The sequence below is a fragment of the Capsicum annuum genome, chromosome 6 (genome assembly GCF_002878395.1).
Source record: "Capsicum annuum cultivar UCD-10X-F1 chromosome 6, UCD10Xv1.1, whole genome shotgun sequence".
NCBI classification, from domain to species: Eukaryota; Viridiplantae; Streptophyta; class Magnoliopsida; order Solanales; family Solanaceae; genus Capsicum; species Capsicum annuum.
This window is the reverse complement of record NC_061116.1, coordinates 218367719-218386216: the sequence shown is the minus strand read 5'-3', so window position 1 is coordinate 218386216 and position 18498 is coordinate 218367719. Positions and strand designations below refer to the sequence as shown.

The 18498-nt window shown below is 35.8% G+C and overlaps 3 protein-coding genes across 3 annotated transcripts; 2 read left to right on the top strand and 1 right to left on the bottom strand.

Annotated features, from left to right (window-relative positions):
* The first annotated feature begins 4120 nt into the window (after positions 1 to 4120).
* LOC107875698 (DNA-directed RNA polymerase II subunit 4) lies at positions 4121 to 7698 on the top strand. The gene is made up of 6 exons (XM_016722512.2): positions 4121 to 4239; positions 5387 to 5495; positions 6087 to 6164; positions 6276 to 6309; positions 6385 to 6453; positions 7349 to 7698. The coding sequence occupies exons 1-6, from the start codon at positions 4191 to 4193 to the stop codon at positions 7424 to 7426; spliced, it is 417 nt and encodes a 138-aa protein (XP_016577998.1). The 5' UTR covers positions 4121 to 4190; the 3' UTR covers positions 7427 to 7698.
* A 432-nt stretch (positions 7699 to 8130) lies between these two features.
* On the bottom strand, positions 8131 to 15272 carry LOC107875697 (E3 ubiquitin-protein ligase RHF2A). The gene is made up of 9 exons (XM_016722511.2): positions 15035 to 15272; positions 13946 to 14077; positions 13818 to 13864; positions 12800 to 12862; positions 12596 to 12704; positions 12086 to 12501; positions 11452 to 11559; positions 10985 to 11339; positions 8131 to 8472 (listed from the first exon to the last, which is right to left on the bottom strand). Exons 2-8 carry the CDS (start codon positions 14075 to 14077, stop codon positions 11018 to 11020), a joined length of 1197 nt encoding a protein of 398 aa, XP_016577997.1. The 5' UTR covers positions 15035 to 15272; the 3' UTR covers positions 8131 to 8472; positions 10985 to 11017.
* Positions 15273 to 16933: 1661 nt separating this feature from the next.
* Positions 16934 to 18368, top strand: LOC124899355. Its single transcript, XM_047414037.1, has one exon. The coding sequence runs from the start codon at positions 17457 to 17459 to the stop codon at positions 17877 to 17879; it is 423 nt and encodes a 140-aa protein (XP_047269993.1). The 5' UTR covers positions 16934 to 17456; the 3' UTR covers positions 17880 to 18368.
* The last annotated feature ends 130 nt before the right edge of the window (positions 18369 to 18498 follow it).

The following is an 18498-nucleotide window of genomic DNA, read 5'->3' as shown; positions in this document are numbered from 1 at the left end:
TTTTTTATCAAGTATTTGAAAGAGGATTTGCAATTGGGTACTGGAGCAGGTCTTACTGTGATGGTTGATATGCGAAAGGTAATATTTTTATTTTTTTAACTGCCAATAATTGAAATACTTGATTTCTTTGTCTAGTACTTTAACTGTTTTTTGTATGTAGGGTTTTCTTGCTGTTGTTTTTTACTTGCTACCAAATGCTGAAGTAAGAAGATATGCTAGACATATTTGGTCCAATTAGAGTCAATAGTGAAAGGGAGAAAAGAGAAGAAAATAGTTCTGAAAGGAGAAAACAGTTCTGGAAATGCTCAAAGGCAAGCTTTGAAGTGAAGTTCAAAGAGGAACTTGATTACATGAGACAACTTGGTATGCAAGGTAAGGATATTGTTGGTGATTTATTGCATTATCCTAGGTAGTCATGGGTTAGGGCATTCTTTAAAGAAAATTGTAAGTGTGATGCTGTTGGAAATAACATGTGCGAGACCTTTAACTCATGAATCTTAATTCCTAGAGACAAATCTATCATTATCATGTTGGAGGACATTAGGAGAAAAATCATGACTAGAATTGTGGATATGATTAAGTTTGTCAATACTTGGATTTGTGATATTGCACCTATGGCTATACTTATATTGGAGGAGAATAAGGAAAGGGCTAGGGCTTGCAAGGTCCTTTGGAATACTGATGTTGGATTTGAAATTGGAGAAGGAGAGTGTAGGCATACAATGGACTTGAGTAGTAGGATTTGTAGTTATAGAACTTGGCAGTTAAGAGGCATTCCCTGTCAACATACTATTTGTGCTTTGTATCATGTTGAACAAGAGCCTGAACCTTATGTGGAGCATTGGTATAAAAAGAAAACCTTCATGAAGGCTTACAGTCACTTTATACAACTAATCTCCAATATGAAGATGTGGCCTGAGACAAACAATCCAAAGATTGAGCCTCCTGGGCCTAAGAAAATGCCTGGCAGACCTGCAAGAAATAGAAGAAGAGGTAAAGGTGAACCAAAGAAGAAATATAAAAAGCTGTCAAAACAAATGGTGAAAATAACATGTTCCAAGTGTCATCAACATGGCCATAACAGAAGATATTGTAAGGTAAAACAATGACTTTTAATTTAATTTTAAAAGTTGATTGAATATTGATTTAACTGTTGTGTATGTGTTTATAGATTCCTGATCCAAATGAACAAGTTCTTAGCCAAGGGTTCCAGCCTAGTGGTCATAGTTCAACCTCAAAAAAATTAGCAAAATGTAGCTCAAGTAAGTCTGCACCAAGTCAAGCTGCAACTTCAACAACCGTTTGTGCTGATACAAGCAGAGTTAGGAGTTTGAAGGTAGCTGCAACATCTACCTCTTGTGGAGATACTAGGATCCCTGTTACAGGAGGAATAAAAAACAAACTACCTCCTAGAAATAGAAAAACTGTTGGGCACAAGAGAGGTAGAGTTAAAACAACAATAAATGTTGATTATGGTGGATCTAAAAGGTCAAAGAATGCTGAATTTAGAATCTACACACGTCCAAGGGGAACCCAAATATTGAATGTAAGTTAACTCAACCATTGATTTTTAACAAGAAAGTACATAAATTAATTATTGTTCCTTCTTTAAAAAAAAAAAAAAAAAAACCGGGGACATCAAACCAAAGGATCCTACAAAGTGGTACGACTTACAAGGATACAAGTTCTAAAGGTGTTGATCTTGGTTATAAGCCAAGAGGCTTGAAATGAAAAAGTAAAGATGTTATCACCACCAATCAATTGCAGCAAATGGCAAACAAAAAGAAGAGGAAGTAGTATATTTTGATGGTATTTTTTGTTTTTGTTATGTAACATATTGTATTAGACAATTTGGTAGTTTAAATCTGGCAGTGTATAACAGTTAACAAGGCCTTTACTTCTTTAGTTTAAATCTGGCCTTAAATATGCCAGTGTATGCAGTAAACAATCGAGCCGTTTGAAGCATGTTTTATATGTATATTACTGTGACTTTGAGCTCAAAATAGAGCATAGTTATGAAGTTATTGTTGGTGTTGCTTTGTAAAGTTGTTGTTGGTATTGCTTTGAGCTGTAATAAGTTGTTGTAGCTTGTCTTCTTTGACACTTGTTTTACTATAAATGCGTGATCAAAAGTTTAAACGATAAATATTTTATTTCAGCAAATGTAAGAAATATTACAAGGCCAACATTACATCAACAAAACTACACCTGTAAGAAATATTACAAGGCCAACATTGCATCAACAAACTACACCTTGCAAGTCCTAATGCACATCACAGCTATACACCTGAACGGCCAATTTGCAACATCAAAACCAATAGAATGAGTTCAATGCAAAACCTCAGCAATTAGCATCAATATCAGTAAAATGAGTTCAACGCAAAACTTCAGCAATTAGGTTTCAACATTCATATTCTCGACAACACCAAAGCAGTGCCAATAACACCAATAATATATAATCTTCTTCCTCGATTTTGTTTTTCTTCAAACGCCTTCACTTTTTTCAACAAACCCCAAATCACCCTATTTGCTTGTGAAGGGTGTCGTTCTTCATACCAATGAAAATAATCAAAGCCGCCCAATTTCTACAAAATTAATTACAAAATCGATGACGAAATCATAATTAATCAACTAATTTAATTAAGAAGTCACAAACATTACCTTTAAAATTTTACAAGTAAAAAATCACCTGGATTTTGTTGAGTCTAAGAAGTCTTCAGTAATGCTTCATGACCACATTTACAATAGCGGTAATCATTTTCAGAATAGGTTATGAACGACGAGTTTGACATTGTCCAATATAATTCGAGAAAATTTAGAAAAAGATTAAACTTTTGAGAGATTGAAGAATAATTTTTTTGTTCAAAAGGAAATCTGAAATTAATTTAAGGCCTAATTTAAGGAAGTTGAAGAAGAATGAAGAAATTTGAGAAATTAGGGTTATTTTTGGATGGTGGAATGAAGAAGAAAGTAATATAAATAGTGGAAAAAGAGATATAACCATTGTGGAGCTGATTTTTATGCCAAATCAGCAAAAATGAGGCTTGGACGCGCCTCTGCAGCGTGTTAAACACGCATTTTGCCAACAGGGCAAAAAGTGTCAAAGTAAGACACTTTTATCTACTTGAGATGTTTAAAATGAACATGATCCAGTTGAGGTATCTAAGTGAAAGATGGTGCCAAGTTTAGGGGGCCACCGATGGATTTGGCCTTTATTTAAGGCATAATACTTGCCATTTAATTTAGCCTCAATTTATATTTATGTCTTTTAATTTATGGCGTGTATAAATAGATATTTAAATTTGTATAAAGTTAAATATGTTATAGACATCATACGTGGCATAATACAAATCAAGTCACTTATGTATTTGTAGGACACATGTATTTACTTATTTGAATTTTTAGAATCTTAAATGTTTATTTGTGCACATACAAAATTAGAGTGTATGATTGTTAGCTGAGGTCAATTGAACGGTTTATTGATGTATTATGCTCTTACATAAAAATAGGTAGTTATGTTTATTACTTTCTTAGTCTATTTTTATTTGTTCAATTTAAAAAATTAAAAAATAATTTATTATTATTAGTTATTTTTTAACGTGTGAGATAACTTATTGCTTTTATTAGAATTGATATAATAAAATTATTATTTTGTGAGAACGTGTCAAGTCAAATCTGAACAAGCAAACGCTGAGCAGAAGAGTACAAATCAGCCACCTGGACAGTAAAATTTTAGTTGAGCATAAAGTAGGCACTAGGTATAAGGGATAAGTAATCTCGGGATAAAATGAAGTATCATTTTATCCCATATTTGGTTGGAAGTAATAGTTAATACCGGGATAACTTATCCCACCATTTACACCATAGTAATGGAATAACTTAGCCCATATGCATGGTGGGATAAGTTATGCTGGGTAATTCCGAGATAACTAATCCCGGGATAACTATTTTCCAACCAAACGACCCCAGACAATACTATTTTAGTTGGAGCTGGGGCCAAAAGAGAATTAGTAAGGAATACAGGGGGTGGTTCATACAAGGAGGATTTCTTCTGGGGAACAAACATAATTACATTAAATTTGGAGGACATAAACCTAAATTCCAAAACTATCGAATTTTGCCTATTTATATGTTGTAGGGAGGGAGGTTTATTGAATTAGTCAGTTTGGGTAGTACAAAGGTATCAAAGGATGTCGGGGGAAGAAGAAGAAAACGCCGCTGAACTCAAAATTGGTGATGGTATAAACATTAATCTCTCTTTATTTCCTTGAATTTTGTACTTATTATCTTCTTTCCTCTGTTCTTTTTAATTATTTTTTTAATAATCTTAGAATTGCACTTTATTCTTTTTCCTGTTTCGAAAATTTCTTTCTTATTTAATAATTTTTTGTATATTATGCAACACCCACTTCTTGTTTTAGGTAGCTTAACGTTGATTGCTTGATGCATCCACAAAAAGATTGTTCTTTTTAGTTCTAATTATTGAAAAAGATTGTTGTTGTTTTTCAACTGTTGTCAATTAAACAGTTTTGTTTTCAGTTTCAATCACAATGGGGGGGGGGGGGGGGGTTCAAGTTTTACTTGTAGAAAAAGAGTAGTATATATTTTGGTTCATACATGGTGATCATATCCCGATGAACCTCTTAAAAGAATATCTTGTTTGGTTAGTTACTCCAGAAATTTTGTCTGTCATCCATATAAGTTTGTCGATGGGTTGTTCAGTGGAGGGGGATTTGATTAGTGGTGGTGCATTTATCATCCTCCTTGAGATATGAAGTTTAGGACGATTTTGCTATTTAGGAGAGCACTCTATAGGTAGATTGGCCGTTTTTCGTCAAGTCTTTCTATAATAAGATTCCATTTAGGGAAGCAAACAGTTTCCTACCCAGTATTGGGCAACTGGGCTCTAAAGGAGGTCAATTTTTCTAATGGGACGGCTGTTTCAAGTGCCGTATTTGCAGATGTGAGAATTGCAGGAAACAAAGAGGAATGATTTGGCCTTTGTGATCAGTCCCTGAGAGCAGAAGAGGGCTGAGGAGGAGGTTTTGGGAAGTCACTCCTTAACAGTTATGTTGGACCATGTGGACAGAGAGAAATAGGGTTGACGTGAAGATAGTCTGCTAACTGTTGCCTATATGTGAAGTTCATTTTCTAAAGCCTAAAGTTATAAACTAAAAGATAATTCCTCCCGTCATATATTCAGTAACTTCGATTACCAATCATTGAGAAGAACATTGGATTCCCCTCCCTTGTCATCCCTCTAGCTTATCTCTGTTACTCATGGTGGAAGTTTGTGCAAAGTCTCTAATCTTTTTCCTGTTCATATGGCATACAAACGGCATGTTCTCTTGGATGAAGTTCAGTAACTTCTTTTGTTACGTCTCAGAGTTTTTGAAGGCCAAATGTCTAATGAATTGTGAAGTCGCTTTGATTCTTGAGCACAAGTATGAGCAGCTCCAGCAGATGTCTGATGATCCAACTACTCAGATTTCGCAGTATGTATATAAATCTAGATGTACCTGTTATGTCATTAAATGCTCAGATATTGCCATTCTTCAGGGGATTCTTTTAAATACAAGCTGGATTACCTGTACAAAATAATTGGTATTCTGTTATGGGGTGGGATTTATAGAAGAATCATTTTCTGGTGTGGGTTCTTGTATATTGGATTCTCCCCATGCATCACTAAAAGTATTACTATTTCATAAAGAAAATCGGTAAGATGCTCCTTTCACCATGTGTCTGTGATTAGCTGTAGTTGTCCTACTCCATATCAACTTTTAACTTATGCCAACCACTTTGTAAAATTTGCATGTTCATGTATAAATGAAATATTCTTATTTTTATGCTAAACTGATGTTGAAGTATGCTCCCCCCCCCCCCCCCCTCACACACACACACTCTCACTCACTCCTTTAGAAAGGGAGCGGGGTTTAATGAAGTGGTTTTACTCTTCCAACATCTAGATATGTTAGTTTGAAGAGATAACATGTGCGTAGCCTCACGTTTTCAAGTTTGGTTAATTGGTTACCTTTGTCTTCGCACACGTTTTCTAGTTTGGTTAATTGGTTAACTTTGTCTTCTAGGGTATTTGAAAAGTCACTGCAATATGTGAAGCGTTTCAGCCGGTACAAGAACCCTGATGCTGTTAGACAAGCTCGAGAGTATCCTCCTACCTGTGGCTTATATTGAAAAACTTCTCTTTCTCTTTTGAAATTTTATGCATTTACAATGGCCAGTCCTTTCATAAAATGTAGACCTTAACCTCAATTCAGGATCCTTAGTAGGTATCCACTTGCTGAATTCGAGGTAAGTATCTGTCCTTTCAACTTTTTTTCTTACTTCATACTTGTACCACCGTTAATATCTTCATGGGAACTGCAGCTCTGTGTTCTTGGGAATCTTTGCCCCGAAACCGTTGAAGAAGCTATTGCCATGGTCCCATCCATCAAGGTACTCATGTCTGATATTCAGCCTTAATGACCTCCACAGCCATTTGCTTGCTTATTTTGTTCCCCAATCTATTTCTGATCTAGGGAAGCCCCGGATCATTGTTTATAACTCAGTCAACATGGATGATTAGTTGAAAACATTGATCAGCTGATTCAAATTTGTCTTCATGTTTATTTAAGCTGATGTGTCATTTTGAGGTAGCAACTTGTTAAAATTATATCAATCAGCATTTGAAATGAGATAGGTGAACTTGTTTAAGGGAAAAGATCACGACAAGGATTTTTAAGTATTATGAAGCCATGAGTTTGCATGTACTCAAATCACTCATGCTTCAAGCAGTTTTGCATATGGTTGCGTTGGTGTATTTCTTCCTCTAGCTTTCAGGTTCAGCTGAAATGATGCCTGGTAATATTTGATGCTTCTCTAGAGTATTTCATCGGACCGAGAACAGAGGAAACCTAACATAAGAACATATTGTATTGCAAATATCTAAAGTTTTAGTACTTTCAGAACTTTATAATTTGAAACAACGCATCCAAAGTGCTTTAAATGGGCTTCTTAAACAATTTCTGCACTTCTAAGGAAGCTTTTTATTATCTTGCTTGGTCCTTCAAGGGATTTAATGTTCAGAGTCTAATATCGTGGTTGGTTTTGAAGTTCTGATTGATAATTCTGCCAAAAAATAGCATACTTTGGAGGTGTATAAAATTGATCCTCAGTCCTCACTGTGTGATCATAATATTTCCACCACAAGGCTAGAGGAAGTCTTTAAAAAATGTGCTGAGAATTGTAATACAATTTCTTTTCCCAATTGTGCAGTTGATCATCCAGCAATAAATCCACCTTTTACTCTTTGATCAACTCAGGCTAACATACATCCTTTTTGTGCGTGCAGAATAGAGGACGTGCACTTGACGAGGAAGCAATTGAGAAAATGCTAAACGACCTTTCTCTGATAAAGAAGTTCGAGTAGTGTCATCATTGTGCTCGTCTTGCTATGCTGCAGCCGTCTGTTTCCGAGCCTGTACCTCGATGTAGTTTCCATGTATTTTGGTAGTAGGTTGTAATGCAAATTGAGCTCTGGCATTATGTTGAAAACTTTAGTTGTTGATTTGAGGAAGAAAAAAAAGGCTCTGTAGTCACAATCCTATGGGGTACTGACCAAAACTATTGTTATAAGATGTACAAGGTTTGTTGCTTTTGCTTTTGTGAGATAATTAAGAGCATGCCTTGATTGAACATTAACTATGGGTCCTGACTCCTGAAGGTTTTTTTTCTTTTTCAAGAGGTGATCTCGAGAATCAACCAACAGAAAAATTCGTAGCACCGGTGACTCACAACCTTCCTAAGGTCCAAATAAATGAGCCGGCATCACTCAAATCAATAAGCTTTTTGAGTGTCATAACACAACACAGCTACATTTAATCACTACTCCATGCACTACAAGCACTGCCAACATTAAAACACTGCGTCCTAAAATAGAGACTGGAAGGTGTCGATAGTGAGTTGCAGAAGTCAAACTCAATGAACTGTGTATTAGAAAACATGCGAGCACATATAGGTCTTGCACTTGCAAGCCAATACACACAACTCTGAATAAAAACATAGCAAGAGAAAAGCATGAAGCATTGATGAGATAGAGTTCTAGTGCCTGTAACTCTAGGAAGACTCCTTATATAATCATAAATCATACAACTAAACATTATTGATGGCACCTTGAAAATTTAATCAATATATACATTCACAGTTTACTCAAAATTGAGGTCTGCAAAAAGGAACACGGTGCTACTGGATCCCAAGAAAACCTTGGTGATCGGATTAAAGAGAACACCTGTATTCACCAGTACTACTACCCAGAATGGGTCAATTTACACCGATCTTGGACAAAATGATGACATCCATCCCTCCTATCTTATTGAAGCATGCTACATTCAGTCTTGCACTTTGACAGATAAGTGTTTCACCACATATCCAATAAGATGCACACCATATAACATTGATGCTGGCAAGAGTATGCACCTGCAGAAGGGACAAAATCATTGTAGTAGACGGATAATGTCATTTATCAAAAAAAGAAGCATAACCAAAAATGAAATATAACCAGAAATTATCCTAGAATGAACACCATTGCAAGTAATTTGCGGGTAATTTTGGTACTCGATGCCATCCTCCCAAACACGAGAGAAAAAGAGACACTCCCCTTCAAGAAAAAATGCACCTTCATTCTGCTGGTGGATTGGAGGAATTTGGTTTGTATCATATAGTACTAAAAGGAGATCAATAGGAAGACATCTAAAACTTTTATATCTGTGGTATTAGTAAGACCGCTTCAAGTAGGGCTTGATATTGGTCAGAACAAAATATCCCGTCTAGATAGAAATGTTTGATAAGTTCTTCATGAGAGAAAACTATATCCAACCTTTGAGTGAATGTTAACTTGGCATTTAGCAGTGCCTTATCACTATGGAAATATGAACTTCCAAGCAAATCCATCTAGGAGCAGTTTGGCACACTATTATTATTCCTAGCAAATAAGCAAAGTAGTTTAACCAAAGCTTAGAAGTATAAAATATTCCAGGATATCATAATGTTATCTTCCACGAGGTTGACTTCACCACTATTAGGCCGCACGTAATTTTATTTGTGAAAGTAGATATTAGGCGCTGCGCATTGCTGAAACTACAGAGAAGAAGAGCAGTAACTGAAATTCTGAAAGGATGTTAAGTTGTACACACGTCAGAATGTAGTCATAAAGGCAGAGAGCAATAGGGTTGTTTAAGAGAAGCACAAAGCAAGAGCAAGATTCAGCCATCACACAGAAGATTATAACAAAATATTAGGTTGAAAAGCATAGATATGCATTCTCAAAAAAAAGGTGTAGATATGATAAACTGAAGTTCTAGAGGAAGCAATCATGCGTATCAAATATGCAAATTTGCTACGGAACAACTCATTAAGAAACCTGCCCTGCCTTTTTGTTTGTTCTTGAGTTACTGTGCTCATAATATATAAGCTCAAATTTCTAACCATCCTTGCTTTTTTAATTAAAAAAACAGAAAGAGAACCCAATGCTGTTGGGTGATAAGCCCCTACTTGATTATCACCCAGCAGCTTTTAACCGCAAAGCTCAAAAACGAAAAATATATTAAAAGAAAAACGTATGGGATGTAAAATACAGCACCTTGAAAACAAAAAGCGTTTAGCTAAACCAACTGACTACATAAACAAACTTCTTCCTTTTCCTTTTTCAAAACATTTTGGGGGTGGGATGACTAGCCTGTAACTCAGATCCCCATAAAAATCAACTTAATCGTAAGGTTTCACCCTCACACTAGATTAATTATTAATATCATTATCATCCTCTTCAGTCGCCATACATCAAATCCTTGTCCATTGAAGTTCTCTCTCCGTTTATTTTATAAGCTAAATAAGTTTATTACTCTATCTAGCACCAAGAAGGTACTAAAATGTTACAAAAGATAATGGGGGAAATTCTAGGACTTCACATGAAATAAGTCCAAGAACTCAAGAATGTGTTCCAAGCCTCCCACCGTTCTTCTAATATACCAAAAGTATAAGTTCTGCTGGTGCATCTGAAATTTACAAAGATAAGGACAAAAGTTGATCCTCAAGATAGCAATGGTTTCTTTCTATGGATACTGACCAAAATATAAATCTCAGAATAGAGATATGTTCTAGTCATGAGGATATGCCAGAAAGCAGGGGAAGCCACATTACAACTTAAGGCAGTCAATGTTGAGACAGTATACTGCTATAGCAACTTGCTTCGAACAACAAGGCTTTTTTGTGTTAGTATCAATTATTAGTATGCACTTGAAATACAACGAGCAGCTCCTATCATCATATCACTAGGTACTAAGTGCCAAATGCCATCAGCATGTAATATTCATGGAGAAAGACATCCATTTTTTTCATACTGTTCTCTTGTCCTTTTGGAGTGGGGTGGATAGACAAAAAGATTTGGAACCCTTAGAAGAAGACAAGTTACGGATGAGAAGGGGCACGGATGCACCGGTTCGTAGGTGTGAGAGGCTTGCTTTGGATGGTTTCAGGCGGGGCAAGGGTAGGCCGAAGAAATACTAGAGAGAGGTGATTAGGCGGGACATGGAGCAGTTTCAGTTTACCGAGGACATGACCCTAGATAGGAAGATCTAGAGGACGTGTATTAGGGTAGAAGGTTAGTGTCAGTTTGGGTCGGTAGGGTAGGGCATTACTTGGTGGGTGTATTATTCTTGTTATGATACCTTGTTGCATGTTGTGTTACGATTGCTTACTATTCTTTGTTCACTATTCCCTATACATGGCGTATTTATTGCCTTGTCATCTTGTTCCATGCCTTTTGAACGGATTTCATTACTATTCCTTATCTTGAGCCGGAGGTCTATCGGAAACAACCTTGCTACTTCTCCGGAGGTAGTGGTATGGACTGCGTACATCTTACCCTCCCCAGACCTCACGATGTGGGAATACACTGGGTTTGTTGTTGTTGTTGTAGAAGAAGACAAGTTACCTTTTAAGAGAAGATCTTTGACTCATCTAAAAGTTAGTTTGAACCGGAGCTTGCAGCACATGGGGTTTGCCTATTATCCTCATTATCCTCATTTAGAGAATGGGTATCATCAGTATCAGGTATATGCTGCTCAGCATGTCCGACAGGTAAGTTACCCTCCAATACATTTGATTCAGCAGAACTGATTCTGTTATCTGTAGCTTCCAGATGTTCCAATGTGTGTGATACAGTGGAAACCGCTGCACCTGCACTGACTTCATTCCTAGATTCAGGAATGTTGTCTGATGTTGAACTGTTGCGAGAAAAAAATTTCTCCTTCCAACCCCTTGAACTCTTGGTTAAAGATTCTTTGCATCTGAAAAACGACAACCAAAGCAAGTAAATATGGCTTACAAACAAATAAATTTTCTGATGTTTAAGAAGTTACCAGAACAATTATAAGAGATGATATTAGAGTTTCAAGGTACCTCATTGACATTGCACTAAGTCGAGACTTTATAGATTCTGAAAAGGACTGAAAATCTGATGGTCCAGCTCTGTCTTGATTGCTAGGAGAAGATTGAACAGGAATTCTCCTACAATATCATAATTCAATCATAAGCACAAATAAGATAACAGATTTGCCTTATTTTTTCTTTTTCTCTTTGGCCTTTACTTCCCCTTCTTCCCTCTTTCTTAAAATTAAACATTTATGATACATTTAAATCTTGCTCACTCACCTTTCATCCATGCTGATCAGGAACCTTTTTTTTTAATAAAGTAAATAATTTTATTTGTCCCCTCTGAGGTAGTGGCGTGGATTGTGTACGCTTACCCTCCTCAGACCTTACTTTGTGGGAATATACTGGGTATGTTGTTGTAAGGTAAATAATTTTATTACAAAGAGGGGAAAAAAACCATATACACGAGAATGCTTTTTGATGTGCCCCATCTCGAAAGGGTAAGGGGCAGCTTTCTTGTGGTAGTAATTGTGCAATCATTCCATTTTTAGAGGATCCGTTCCCAATTTCCCATGACTATAATGTGTAACTCATGTAGAGTCAAAAAAAGGGAAAATGAGGAAGCATCAAAAATCTGGACAAGCTTGACAAACAAACCTACCGATTGTTTGACGAAGTCCCAGGTTGATTAACAGGAGAACTTGATCCTGACTCAGAGGCAGAAAACTCATCAGCTTGATAAGGAGATGGTTGACTAGGTAGTTGTCCAGAACCTTCTCCAACAGCAATAATTGGAAAATCCTGACCAGAAACCGAGACTTCAGGAATGAGTTCCTCCCCACTCCTCTGAGTAGAAGATGAAGTAGCAGCAGCAGTAGCAGCAGCAGCAGCAGGAGGAGGAGGAGGAGCATTTGGATTAGTTGAAAACACCAGAAAGTGGGGACGACCGTGCGCTGATGACCTACCTCGCTGCCCTTCTCTTCTAGCAAGGTTGCGTGCCCTTCCCATGGCAGCGGCCGCAGCCAAGTGCTGAATGATACGCTCTTCAAGATCAGAATCAGTTGCACTTACAGGTAACTGTGAAAGAAACGTGCCACAAGATTTCGTCACAAAATGAACCATAAACAACTTATGAGAAGAAAAAACTTTTGCGGACTTCAAAAATGCTAACATGCTGCAATTCAAAATCCCCTAAAGTTGGATGGTGAAAAATTGCGGTGTTTCTAGGAGGATTCATCCTGATATTTCTTTCGTGCTCTACTGCATCCAACAATTCCTGGCTGAAAGAGAAACACATTTATTAGCAGCTTTGAAAGTGGACTAAGGAAGATCATAAATTGATAAACAAGTGGCTATTTTGAGAATAAAACAGAACCTGTTAGGGTCTTTCAAGCTGAGAGGCTGCCAACACATGGGGCACTGGGAGCTTCTCTGACACCTAAAGCACATACATTCATAGTTATTAGGATATTCACTCTGAAATAAAGCTCTATGCATGCCTTTCAGACACAGTGTGCAGCATGTACAGTCAATATCCAAAGCTCATAATCTTTCAAAAGATTATCTTCCATGATAATTCCTAAGGAACACAGCTTTGTTCCAAAAATAAAAAATAAGAAATCAAATGCCCCGATCTTGTCTTTATTTAATTTTAATATATTCAATCGATCAACATTTTACCTTCCAAATGGATTCGGTTTATATAATGTTGATAGGAGATATTTGGTGATTCAAGAAGCGACTTTTCATTATGTCGTTCACTCTTTTATTATTCCAAACAGACACAGCAAAGAACATCAGTAAGAACAAACCCCTCCTCCTGCTGTCTGGGCAGTCGGTAAAAAAGTTAAACAGATGAGATGAAAAACCAAATATCATGGAAAAAACTAGGGATGTCCCACCCTTTTCCGAGTGATCAATTACGACTAAGTTCCACATTAACTATAGTCGGAATCACTGAGCAACAGCAAACACTGTTTATTTATGGATGTGTTACTTATCAGAAAGAAACACAGTGCCGAAATCAAAATGACCATCTTTCTCTTACATCTTCAAGCAAACTGTTCAATAGGAGCACATAATCCTCCAAGAAAACCATGGAATCCAAAAGTTGGGTGATAGAGTAAGATATCAGATACAAAGACAAACTCCAAAACCCCTATCTAGCTTATGTGTCCACCAGAGGCACTTCATAGAGAATTCTAATTTTTATGAGAAAACCTAAAACTCATCTTAACGGCACTAGGGGAACAAGAAAGCCCCCAAGGAGGCCATCGAAGTCCGCAAAATGTCATCTTTTGGGAAGTCATAAAAAGGTGTTATGCATCACAGAGACAAGTGAAAGAACAGTTTGGACATGGGGCATCTAATTAATAGGGAATCATTTAGGTCACCATTCAAGAACACATTGAAGATGGAACTCATGCTTGCAGCCTGTCACCTGCAAAATGAAAGATTATGTTACTCTATGATGAAGCTCATTCTTTTTACAGAAACACCAGACAATGTGAAGAATACATACTGTAGAAGGATCGCTGTCAGAAAATTCTTCAAGGCATATGCTGCAAGCATCATCACATGCATCCTGAATTCCACCTTCCACAAATGCCGCAGCTGAAGTCAAAGCACCCTCAGACGTCTTTCCCTCCTCCATCTGTCAAAAGATCAAACCTTTAGGACATTACTCTACTTTAATAAAGCAACCTAAAGCAACAAGTGTTCTGACTTCTAATCCCATACGCAAAGTTAGAAAAGACCCCAAGAATACCCTTAACACCAGCTGATCAACCTTAACTGTTTTTACTTAGCTCGTAATATGACTAATCCATTGCAGGTGAAAATCAAATGCTACATAGAGACAACACAATGTCGCACTCAAGTTAAGTTCCTTTTTGGTTTAATATGATACCAGTTTCCAATTTTCTGTTCTTGGACTATAAACTCATAATTGATTAATACACTTCGAACAACCCCTCAGAGAAAAGAAAAAAAACAAGATTCCATTTTTATAGAACAAACTTTAGAGAATAACATCTAAAACTCATCACCAGTACTAAGACGAACCCCCACCCCCCACAAATATCACCACAATCTAACACTATCTTTAATATTAAAATAGTCAACACGTATCAACAACAACAACCTACCCAGTGTAACCCCACAAAATGGGGTCTGGGGTGCGTAGAATATACACAGTCCATACCACTACCTTAAAGGTAGAGAGGCTGTTCTCGTTGGATCCTCCGCTCAAGATTTTTTTTTTTTTTAAAAATCTCTTTTTACCCTTGCCTAGGAGCTCCCGCCCCGTTGCTCCCTTGGTGACTCGAATTCACAACCTTCGGATTGAAAGTGAAGGGTCCGAACAACTCCCTGTTGTTCCCTCAGCTCAAGAATATACAGTCCAACGCAATAATTAATAATCAACATATATCAAATTTTTTAAAAGAAGAAAAACAACTCACATCAGAGTAACGCAAATTCAATAATCTGAACAAGTAAAAAAAGGGAAAAGAAAACAACTACCCAGTACTCCAATTAGTAAAAAGAAGATAAATTTCCAACACCCAGTAAATAAAATTGATCCAATTAACCAAAAAAAAAAAAGATTTACCTCAAAGAAATTCAATTAATATGGAGGATCAAAGAGTAAATTGATGAGAATAATTTGGGTTTTTTGAGAGGTGAACCACAGAGAGGAAAAGCGAGGAAGACGAAAAAGACTTTGAACTTTCCCTTTGATTATGTATTACAGTATTTTATTTATTCATTGTTTATTTATTTATTTATTATTATTTATCTATTTATACTTTATTTCCCCTTTCTTTTTGCTTTTTTGGCGTGATGAAGTGATAACTGAGCTCACAAAGCTTTCTAGTTTCTTGACATTTGGCTTTAGTTCACTTACATAAATTTATTGGACATGATGCTTTTTATAAAAATTAGCAGTGCTATAATAATATTTGAGTTGAAAGTTGAAAATTCTATATTTCAATTTGATTATACGTAAGAATATTAAGAAATTTATGAAAATGATGGTTAAATTATATTTAGGTCAAATATATTGTTAAACTTGATATGAACTGTCATTTTAATGTTTAAATAGATGATATTCATTTTAACTATTTAAACTAATTTTTAACTATGTCATTTTGACACTTTTTATTTACCTAGCAGAATGTATATGTTGCACCAAGATATAATTAGCAAATGAACCAAATAATATCTTATTTTAAATTGAGATTGAAGGATTGACATATATTGAGTCGTATTGGCACGGACTGCATCAAATTCTTCATATAATTAGCAAATGGATCATATAATATCTTATTTTATATAGATAGGATGTAATACAGTTTTAGCTTATCAAGAATAGGAGCATAGAGGTTATGACGAAGGACACGTGTTAAGAGAAGAGATTAGTTATCCATTTTTGTACAGTTTAAGAAAATTAATAAATAATTTATCATTCTTTATTCATCTTATCTTTGCTATTAAACGCTATTTGTTTCCTCAAAATATTAAAACTAAAAAATAATATAATAAAATTATTTTTATTATATTTTAATAAGTGTGTCAAATTTAAAATAAATAATTAATATGTTTGTTTTTTTCAATTGGCTAGTCAACAGGGCGATGGATATTGTATCATAAATTCGTCTGAAATTCAAATCAGAGCCTCCCGTGTTTTGACTGTGTCTCTTCCCCCTATGCTGACGCGGCTTCCCTTTCCAATTTGCACCAACTATTTCTTCTATACTGTGCTAACCATCAATTATTGGTGGGAAAAATACATCTAAATTATTGGACTAGTAAAATGATCTCCATAGCTATTATCTATATTCATATTAGAGTTCTAACTAATTGGAATTCGCATCACATAGGATCTCATTAGAGAGAAAGGACTCCCTACCAAGAATTTTTTATATCCAGAGCTCGAATCCGAAACTGCTGATTAAGGGAGACGCAGCCTCATCCATTACGCCACATTTTTTGATGGTACTATTGCCTGAATTAAGCATATTCAATCATTTTTTGTTTAAAAAAAAATTTGTGTAACCAACCACAAGGGTTGGTGTGGTAGTTCAGTACCTCGGATTAGTAGTGCTACCGGCTGTGGGATACCTGGGAAATCAAAAAAACAAAAATTGCTTGTGTAACCACATTTGATTAAACTTTAGTACTTCACCAAAATGTTATAAGAATTAGTGCTCCTTCGTCCTGTTCAATGACCAGTAATATTGTTTTGTCTTTGCACAAACTGTAAGAAAAAAATTGCTTTTAAAACTTTATAAAATAAATTTTAGATGTTCGTTTAATTCTAAATTATACATTTTTAAAGTCTAAATTATTTTCAAGTAGAAATTTAATGGTATTTTTTCTTAAATAATTTTTTCTTTTAGAAAAGAGAAAAAATAAAGACCACCTCTCGCTATGTGTGGGATTAGAAAAAGCCGAACCACAAAAATTTATTGCACGTAATTATATTTTATGTTTTTATGCAAGACACTGTTTTTACATTTTTTTTTTTTTTAAATACGCTATATAAATTGAGATAGAGTAGTAATTGATTAAGATTTTCTACAATTTTTCAAGGTTTGTTTAAAGTTTAAAACCAATGCGACTAGTAATATGTTTGTTTTTTAAAATTGCTGAGCAGATGATGGTACATTTATTACTTACCATTTTTCTCAACGAAAACGCTAAAATGACACGGATAGAGACGATTATTTCAACAATTGGATTCTATTTCTCAGAAAAATATAAGTAACTATATAGTAGCCTCTCCCACTTTCTTTCATTTTCTAAGCTCATTTGACTGAGCGCACACGCTCTTCTTTTCCAGAAACTTATAAATTAATCGAGTTGTACGCAAGCTGACCCGAAAAAAAACGTTTGATCGTTGATTCGAGTTTCATGGTTATCTGTAGTTTGTAACAGTTTTGATAACTGACTGTTACTGTCTGATTTATCGTCTTTATGGTTTGCAATTATTAGTTTTTGTATAGCGCGTTATCAATTTCGATCCGAAGAAAATGAAGGAGGAGGAGGAAGAAGAGGAGAAGCGGAGTTGCAGTACTCACAGACGGATAGGAGAGGTAGCTGGAGGAACAGCGGCGGAGTGTGCGATGGTATGTTGTTGTTGTCCATGTACGTTGATGCATTTATTAGTACTAGCTGTGTACAAAGTTCCGACGGGACTTTGCCGGAAAATATGGAGGAAGAAGAAGAAACAAAGGCTTTTAATGAAGAAGAAGAAGAAGAGGAAGGAGGAGGATTCATGGAAGTCAATGAAGAATAACGGAGATGTTGACGGCGGTGATGAGGAGTTTGACGGCGGATACGACGACGGAGTACGAGAAGTTGCCGATTTTGAAACGGAAATGTGGGACCGGTTTGATGGAGCTGGATTTTGGAGGGCTCCATCTCAGAGAGAGGATTCAAATGGCATTAAGTAAACAAGTGAGGACTTAAATGCAATTTAATGGAAATGAAATTAATGATTTGTAATGGGTGCATTTTGCTCAAAAAAAAAATAAAAAAATTGGGTGGAGTGAAAAATTCATCGAACAGGATTATTCTGCTGAACACGCAATTGATTTTTTCTATTTTTATATAAAAAAATTCTTCTTAGAAAAGTAAGACACGGTCCATATGGACTTCACAATGTTTGTTACATTTGTACATATTTTCTTTTCTTCATTTGCCTATTTGTTGAATTTTCCAAGTAAGATGGATTTGAGTATGTGACAAGTTACTCCAGGGTCCACCAAAAATGGTCTCTAACTTCGAGTTCTAGATAGGGGTCGAGTACATGTGACTGTTAAAATGCTTTAATAGGTAACGAAAGGTACATTGAACTGGTTAACGAGATGTACATTGAACTGGTTATTGATTAGTATGTGTATTTTCCCGTGTCATGTTTATCACCACATCTGAACATTTTTTCCAACTTGCGTCAGTTATGAGCATGAGTTACTTTAAGTAGATCTTTTGATCATAGACAATGGTCCTACTAATGCAGTTGCCATTATAGTTCACAACATTTACAAATGTTTATATTCTTTGTTGGGAACA

Excerpts from the sequence above, each read along its gene's own strand:
- LOC107875697 (XM_016722511.2), bottom strand. The coding sequence starts at position 14,077 with ATGGAGGAGGGAAAGACGTCTGAGGGTGCTTTGACTTCAGCTGCGGCA. Across the intron at positions 12,502-12,595 it reads GGGATTTTGAATTGCAGCAT|TTACCTGTAAGTGCAACTGA; the intron begins GTTAGCATTTTT and ends TTTCTTTCACAG. Across the intron at positions 11,560-12,085 it reads GGGACTTCGTCAAACAATCG|GAGAATTCCTGTTCAATCTT; the intron begins GTAGGTTTGTTT and ends ATGATATTGTAG.
- LOC107875698 (XM_016722512.2), top strand. The coding sequence starts at position 4,191 with ATGTCGGGGGAAGAAGAAGAAAACGCCGCTGAACTCAAAATTGGTGAT. Across the intron at positions 6,310-6,384 it reads ATCCACTTGCTGAATTCGAG|CTCTGTGTTCTTGGGAATCT; the intron begins GTAAGTATCTGT and ends TGGGAACTGCAG. Across the intron at positions 6,454-7,348 it reads CCATGGTCCCATCCATCAAG|AATAGAGGACGTGCACTTGA; the intron begins GTACTCATGTCT and ends TTGTGCGTGCAG.
- LOC124899355 (XM_047414037.1), top strand. The coding sequence starts at position 17,457 with ATGAAGGAGGAGGAGGAAGAAGAGGAGAAGCGGAGTTGCAGTACTCAC.